This window comes from Myotis davidii, unplaced genomic scaffold (assembly GCF_000327345.1).
Source record: "Myotis davidii unplaced genomic scaffold, ASM32734v1 scaffold208, whole genome shotgun sequence".
Lineage (NCBI taxonomy): Eukaryota > Metazoa > Chordata > Mammalia > Chiroptera > Vespertilionidae > Myotis > Myotis davidii.
In genome coordinates, this window is record NW_006299706.1 from 98072 (window position 1) to 106274 (window position 8203).

The 8203-nt window shown below is 50.5% G+C and overlaps 1 protein-coding gene across 2 annotated transcripts; it reads right to left on the bottom strand.

Annotated features, from left to right (window-relative positions):
• Positions 1-295: 295 nt before the first annotated feature.
• On the bottom strand, positions 296-4164 carry S100A2 (S100 calcium binding protein A2). 2 transcript variants are annotated; one of them, XM_006775600.2, is made up of 3 exons: positions 4139-4164; positions 1490-1643; positions 296-546 (listed from the first exon to the last, which is right to left on the bottom strand). In XM_006775600.2, the coding sequence occupies exons 2-3, from the start codon at positions 1628-1630 to the stop codon at positions 394-396; spliced, it is 294 nt and encodes a 97-aa protein (XP_006775663.1). In that variant the 5' UTR covers positions 1631-1643; positions 4139-4164; the 3' UTR covers positions 296-393. The 2 variants fall into 2 exon arrangements, with proteins under 2 accessions (XP_006775663.1, XP_006775662.1); XM_006775599.2 differs by lacking the exon at positions 4139-4164 and adding an exon at positions 3573-3803.
• Positions 4165-8203: the final 4039 nt, after the last annotated feature.

Here is an 8203-nt window from a genome sequence, read left to right on the forward strand (position 1 = left end):
ATGTTTCTGCCTCACACCAATGTTAATGTTTCTCTCTCTCTCTCTCTCTCTCTCTCTCTCTCTCTCTCTGCCTCCCCCCTTCTTTATCTCTAAAATCAATTTTTTTTAATGTTAGCAAACTATCTCAATTTCCAAATTTTTACTGGTATTTGAAACCCCAAAGTGTGGTACCTACAGCACAACTCTGGCCTTGGAGAGACTTCTAGATGGAGCAAGTCAGGGCCCAGAAAGGAGATCTAGGAGGCCCTCAGTTGCCCGCCAGGTTACAGAGCACCACTGAGCAATTAAACTATTATCAACAAACAAACACAGATTTATTGAGTACAAAACTACAAAGGATGGGAAGTCCTCCTTGGCCCAGGAGACCCATGGTTGGGAGCCGAGAGCTCTGCTTCAGGGCCTGGCTGAGAAGCCCTGGAAGAAATCGTTGCACATGATGGTGACAAGGGCCAGAAAAACAGCATACTCCTGGAAGTCCACCTCCTGATCACTGTTCTCATCCAGGGAGCCCATCAGCTTCTTCAGGCCCTCCTCATCTACCTTGTCCTGAAAGCAAGAGAGAATGGAGTCATCAGCAGGCCGCTCTCTACCCCACCTCCACCCAAACACACACTCACAGCCCAGCTGGCCCTTCGAACTGGGCAGCAGTAAGTGGTGGGCAGAGAGTCCCTGGGAACTACTAAGAGGCCCATGAGGGAGAACAGATGGATGCTCATTGGTGGGAGTCTTCAGCTCTCCCTGCTGGGAACGGGGAGCACGCCAGGCACGCCCTCCCCCCAAGTACAGGATCAGCTCTACTCCCCACAGGAGCCAGGCGAGATGGGCATCATAAGCCCTGTTTTGCTGACGAAGAAACTAGAGCTATTGGAGCCACTCTCCAGCACCAGCAAGGTGAATTCAGAAAAGGCAAGCTCTTTTTAATGCCAGCCAAAATGAAATCAAATTGTAAAAGTTTGAGCCCAAAAAATATTTAAAGGAAAGAAAGACCTGCTTCATAGGTTCAGAGCCTGAGGCCTGACTTTGGGACTAACTAGTAGCTGGTTTGGGGAGGGCGAGGGACAAAGGGAAAGCTGACTGCATTTCTCTGCAAATGTCTCAGGGTGCATGTCTTAACTGGACCTTTCTCCCCAACACACCTCAGTTTGGCATATAAATATTTTAAATGAGAGAGAAAGAGAGATCTGTGTGATCTTAGGCCACGCACTTTCCCTCTCTGGGCTCTGGTTTGTTCAACTCGCCAATGAGGGGGTTGAACAGATGGACTTTGAAGGCACTGATAGAACATCCATTCTCTGGGAAGCTGCAGGGAGCAGCCAATAAGAGGGCTCTCACACCTGGGCCTCACTTGCACTTCAGTGAGATCATGAAGGGCCCGGCCCCAACCCTGTGTCTGCATCAGCAGGCACCCCGGAGGAAGGGAGAATAGATTTAACCGGTGCCCCTACACTCACACACCAGGAGCCTCCTGCCCTCGGCCAGCCCCACTTACCCCTACAAAGCTGGGCAGCTCCTTGTGCAGAAGTTCCTTCATCTCCCCCTTACTCAGCTTGAACTTGTCACCCTCCTTGCCAGAGTACTTGTGGAAGGTAGCGACCATCACAGCCAACGCCTGCTCCAGGGGACTGGACATCTTGGATCTGGGGCTAAAGGAGCGACAGGTGTTGGAGACGCCTCAGCCCAGCCTACAGGACCCACTTCTGCCCTCGTGCCCCAAACTACCTCTCCAAATCCCTCTCCCCCTCAGATTGTGGCTCCTTGGGCAGGGACCACACCTCTACCTCTCACTGAGGGCAGATGCAGCTAAACCTTCCCCTGTGTTTGGAAGTCACCAAGGGCAGAGTCTCATGTCTCCTCTGATCACCCTTGGGACATACCCTGAGGGCAGGGGTCCCCCCCATTGAGTGTTTATGGAAAGGGAATTGACAGAGTGACCAGAGTCCCGTTTGGCTCCTTCTCTGGCCAGTGGACTCTGTGCCAACACTGGGGTGACAGGCGTATCCGTGAGCTAGTTAATGAGGGTTCACTGGACTAGGGCAGTAACCATGGCTACAGCCTAGGGGTACAAGGTTCCCTGAGGAGTTGGTTCTGTCCCCAGATGGGCCCCTAAGGCTGAAGGATGTCGCTCTCCCTGGAATCTACTGAACAAAATAAACTGATGAATAAAATAGAACCAGAGGCATGGAAACATAGAACACACTGATGAATCCAGAGGGAAGGGGGTGAGGGAGGAGATTAACCAAAGAATTTACATACATGTATGCATTGCCCATGGACACAGACAATAGGGTGGGGAAGGCCTGGAGCCTGAGCGGAACTGGTGGAGGCGGGTAATGGGAGGGGGGAGAGAGGGATATCTGTAATACTCTCAACAATAAAGATAAAAAGATAAATAAATTAAATAAACACAGGCTTTAAAAATTCTAGCCTGGCTCAGCTCCCATGAACCAGGAGTTCATGGTTCAATTCTCGGTCAAGGGCACATGCCTGGGTGTGGGCTCAATCCCCTGTGGGGGGGGCGGGGGGCAGGAGGCAGCCAATCAATGACTCTCATCATGGATGTTTCTCTCTCCCTCTCCCTTCCTCTCTAAAATAATTTTTTAAAAAAACATATTTTTAAATTTTCTTTTAATTAAAATAAGTGAAAGCAAAAAAATAAATAAGTGGAAGCTCCCTGAGGCAGAAATGGTGCCTCCCTCAGACTAGGTGCTCTTAGAGGGCAGGGAATGTGTCTCCTTTCATATTGGGGTGCTGGCTCTTTGCAGATGGGGTATAAGCACCCTCCCCATCAGGGAGGATACTATTGGGTTTGGACTTAAAGAAATTAAATGTCCATTGCCCTGGGATCAGGACAGACACGAGGGTAGAATCTGGGGACACAGGACAGACCTCAGAGGTCACCTTTCTGAAGGCCCTGGCTCTGAAAATGCTCAGACCAGCCCACGAGGGTTAGGCAGATCCCAGGATGAGGCCAGGGGAGCTGGGAAGGAAGGCAAGAAAACCCCGGGGTCAATCCTGCCAGCCTGCAGGCAACGGGGCAGGAAAAGACAGGAAGCTGTAGTGGGCAGAGCTATGCTGCTATTCAGGGCAGACCCCGACGCGCCCACACACTTGAGATTCCTGGCTCTTGCTCCTTACTCCGGCTAGAATCCAGAACTTTGCAAATAATAATAATAATAAGACAAACAAAATTCAGGATTCCTGTTAAAGCACCCATATACACACCCCTCATACTCCTAGGCCTAGACCTCTAAGAACGGCCTCTAGACTAAGACACCTAGACTGAGAGACCCGCAGGGGACCCCCAGACTAAAATCCAAGAGAGGGCCTCAGAATCACCCCTAAACAGACCTCACAGAGGAACTGGGGAAGTAAAAATCAAACTGACACTTCACAGAAGAACCACCCCCACCCCCCACCGCCCCCCAATGGGAGAGACGCAGAGAGGCCCCAGGCTGATCTACTGAGGAAGCCAGAAAAAGAAAACTATAGGAAAGAGATCAGGACAAAGGGACAGGGGCAGAGGCCTGTAGGGGTCCTCCCCACCCAGCCCTCAGCACCACAGAGGTACTCACCAGACCAGGCTGCAGAGAGAGACTCGGAAGGAAAGCAAAGAGCAAGGTGCACAGAGTGGGGATTTATATGCTGGCCTCACTGGCCCTCGACGTGGCGTTTTCAGGAAACCGAACCTGCCCTAACCTGATCCTGCCAAACCTGGCCTCCAGCCAACCCCTTCCCCTCTCACCTGGTCCCCTCCCCCTCTCTGAGAGGGAGGGGACCAGGTGAGATCAGCTGGAGGAGGGCTCTAGGCTCAAAGGCAACCCCTGGGCCTACTCAGGCCAAAGGGAGCTGGGAAGTGTCACTGGGAAGGGGCAGCCTACGCCCAGGGCGAGGGGAGGGAGCCGCTGTTCGTGGGACTTGGAGACTCATGCCAGGCCTTGTTCTCATGACAGGCCTGTGAGTCAGAGCTCACTCACGTGTCACAGGCTGCAGGCACACACTGGGACTTCACAAGCCTACATGTGAAAGTGTGTGTTTGTGTGTGTGAAAGTGTCTCTGTGTGTGTGTGTGTGAGAGGGGGGGGGATTGAAGCAATCTGGGATCACCCTTAGAAAGCTGCCCCCTCCCAGGCCCACCTCACCTGCTGCTCTTGGTCTATCCCCAATCCAGTCTGGGCACCGCCCTTCCTGCCAAAGTGACTCAGCAGCACCCTCACCACACCCCTCCCCTAGGGCCAGGGCAGCAGGCGGAAACTCCATAGCAGGAAGGAGAGTGTGGTACAGGGACCCTTCAGTGGCCAACCCTGGGGAACTCTGGTTACCACACCACAGAGAAGTTTGGAGAAGTTCCGACTGAAAACTGACTAGGATCAGATATGAAACCAGTCTTGTCTCTTCTTGGGGGTCACCTTGGTACTTGGGGGCCATATGAGCACCACAGACAATGTCATGCCTTGGAGCCAAATGTCCTCTTCTACACCCTGCACACCATCTAGTGTCCCCTCCTCCCCAACACACTTGAACCTCCCATGCTACTGCCCTTCCTATTCACATAGAGCTTGGAATAAAAATCCTTCACCCTAAGTGTAATGGGGGTGAGGAATGAATGAAGAAAAAACATGGAGCCCTAGCCAGTTTGGCACAGTGGATAGAGTGCTGGCCTGCAGACCGAAGGGTCCCAGGTTCCATCTGGTCAAGGGTACGTACCTTGGTTGCAGGCTCCTCCCCAGCCTGGGCCCTTGTCGGGGGCAACCAATTGATGTGTTTCTCTCCCATCGATGTTTCTCTCTCTTTCTCTCTCTCTTCCACTCTCTCTAAAAGCTTAAACTTGTACTCACTGCCAAAGATCCTATGTATACATTGGAGCATATTTTCAACACTTATCATGTTTACAACCCTCCCTTGCCCTTTACTTCCTGCATGCACAGGACCTATAAATTATCCAGAGATATATGATTGGGGCCTTCTCAGGTCTTTCCTGGACCTCTGAGTAAAGCTTCAAGAATATGAACATTTTATTCTCAGATCTTCCTTTTAAGTTTCTGGGTACGGTTCTTGTTTGCCATGACTAGTATTGCCACCTCAGGCAGTTGCAATGTTATGAAAAAAAAAAAGTTTATGATAATTATTTTGACAAATACCTTAGAAATAGGGCTTTACTCACCAAACAAGCCCCCGCCCTTCCTGCCAGTCTGGGCACCGCCCTTCCTGCAGGCCCAGCTCCCCTCCCCCCTCCAGATGTCCAGCAGCTTCTTGCCCTCCCCCCAGCTCCCAACCTCCTCGAACCCCATCTCTTTGTGGACTTTTTCTTCCCTTTCAGCAGCCCATTTCCAACTCTTAGATCCACAATGGACACCCTGCACACCATCTAGTGTCCTCTCCTCCCCAACACACTTGAACCTCCCATGCTACTGCCCTTCCTATTCACATAGAGCTTGGAATAAAAATCCTTCACCCTAAGTGTAATGGGGGTGAGGAATGAATGAAGAAAAAACATGGAGCCCTAGCCAGTTTGGCACAGTGGATAGAGTGCTGGCCTGCAGACCGAAGGGTCCCAGGTTTGATTCTGGCCAAGGGCATGTACTGTGGTTGCAGGCTCCTCCTTGGCCCGGACCTGGTCAGGGTGTGTGCAGGAGGCAACCAATCGATGTGTCTCTCTCACGTCAATGTTTCTCTCTGTCTTTCCCTCTCTCTTCCACTCTCCAAAAAATCAATGGGAAAATATCCTCAGGTGAGGATTAACCAAAAAAGAAAACAACATGGAGTCAGTACAGCTAAGCTGACTTAAAATTGATTGTTTATAGTCAAGCTGACAAAACTGGTTCAGACCAAATGGGCTGAAGCATGAGGGATAGATGAAAAGGCCTGAGGACGTAAGCTTCTCAACTTTCCAGTTGTGCATCAATGCCTGGCGATAAATGCCTTCCTACAGATAGCCTCCTGAAGGACTCGGGAAAGAATAAAGAACGTAGGAAAGAATGTCCATGTATCCAGCCCACCTGACAGCCATCATCCAGACCACTGAACATCTGCAAGATTGTTGTCCCAGACCAATCCAGAGGATCAGAATGTAGGACTGATTGTTCTCAAGAATGTACTTTCTCCCTTTGGAACTCTCAGCGCTTCTTTCTTCTTCAGAACACTTGGGGGATTGCCTAGTTGTGTTTTCTTCTTGCAAATCCTAAGACCCTTGAATAAATCTTTGTCCTTTATTTCTACCCCAGGCCTCCTGACCCTCTTGTGCCCCACAGGTGCAATGCGTTGTTTTTCTCAGCAGTTCTTCCATTTTAACCCCTTCCCCAACAATTTTTTTGTTAAAAACGTTTCTTTTTCAGACTAATTTTTTTATTTTGGTTCTATATAGTATTTTTGATGCAGGTTATGAAAACAGTTTGTAATTATTTTTTCTTCCCATTTTTGTGGTTAAGAATAGTATTTCCTCAGAAAGTTTCTAGATGAAATTATTTAGAATGGTACGTATGTAGCTGGTTTTTGAAGGTAAAGTTTTAGACGAGTATACTCGTCGACGACTGAAAAAAGAACATTTTGTGAAAACGTGTATACACGTTTCTGCCGGGGAAGGGGTTAACTGAGGGCTTTAGCAGATGCCTCTCCTGCTCAGACATTGCAGTTGTGTCCCCCTTGCTCTTCTATGAAGACCAGCAGTGAGGTGCTCGTCCTCACCAGCTTTCTAGCCTCCCCTGCACACACCCTACCTGTCTGGCTCACTGGGACTTGAGCGTATGTGCGCTGCACGTGGTGTGGCTGAAACCCTTTTCTTCTTCTGATCCCGCTGCTCAGAATGTACAGAGGGATCCTGTTGGAATCCCACCTATCTTTCAAAGGCCAGTTACATGCCACTACCTCATAGAGCCTTCCCCAGGCCCAACCGGACTCCATCTCTACCTGCTCTGCCTCATACAAAGCACTCCTTTTGTCCTTGTGTACTTAGAGCATTCTTCTCTGGATGGAATCACTTGTCTTCTCTTGCCTTCACCCCCACATGATGAGCTCACTGGGTGGGGACTGGGTCTTATTCATTTCTGCATGAGCAAAGGGTTTCTCCCGCACCAGGTGGCAGCCAGTGTTTATGGTTATTGAATGGCAGTGGGGGAGGGGGCACTAGCGATAGTATTTAGGAGGCTGGAGGCCTTCTGACCTCCCCAAGTTATGCTACCACGTCATAACTTCTTTTCTGGTTCCCAGGAGTGGAACTGAGACACTGGGGTGGAAACCAGAGCTTCAGAGAGCTACAAATCCCTGAGGAGAGACTGCAGGAAACATTTCCCTCCAGGGACCCAGTGAGCAAACTCCCCATCAGGGAGAGAGGGAGACAGGAAGGAGAAACACGGAGGCAGTCAGATGGGAACTGGGAGAAAAGATCGGAGAAAAATAGTCACAGAAACAAAGAAAATGTGAGGGAGAAGGAAATAAGATGAAAGAGGTGGACAGACACACTGACAGACAGAAGCAGAGCCGCTGATTACGACGGCCCCATCTAGAGACTTGTCCCTAACCTAGAAGCCGAAGCCAAAGGGTGCCCATCAAGTGGCCACGTGACTGAGACTGGTGATGATCACATTAATTTGCCACTAGCTTGCTGTGTGATCTGGAGCCACTCCCTCCCCTCAGCAGAACAGGAAGGTTCAATAGTACCAACCTAAAATCCAATCCCCCTTTGATTTCTCACTTCTCCATGAAGGCAGACAGGCAGTGGGCACATTCCCAGGAATGAGTCTGCCCATGCCCAGCCTAAGAAGCCGGGTCCTCACATTCTGTCCAACACACACACACACACACACACACACACACACACACACACACGCTCACACCAGAGATTTTCCACCAGCAGCTGCTGGTTTTTTCCCCACCTGATTCATGCCCCCTGGTGGTTGAGATATGTCCTTAAGATAGTGTGTTCTAACCCCAAGTGGAGCAGGAGTTCAAAAAAGGGGATTCTTGTAGAGCAGCCCTTGCCATGCCCTGCACCTGACTCACACTGGAGGAGGCAGTGCTGATTCATCTCCAAGGAGGCTTCCCACACCCACAACCCTCACATCTGCCTCACATATAAGGTGTTCCCTGGGCAGCCCCTGCGGAGCAGCCCAGGTGGGCTTCTGGGAGTAAGCCAAATGCCTGGAAGCTACTTTAAAAGCCTTAGGATAGGGGCAGATGGAACTAGGTGGCAGAAGTCAGGGGCCAGCCCG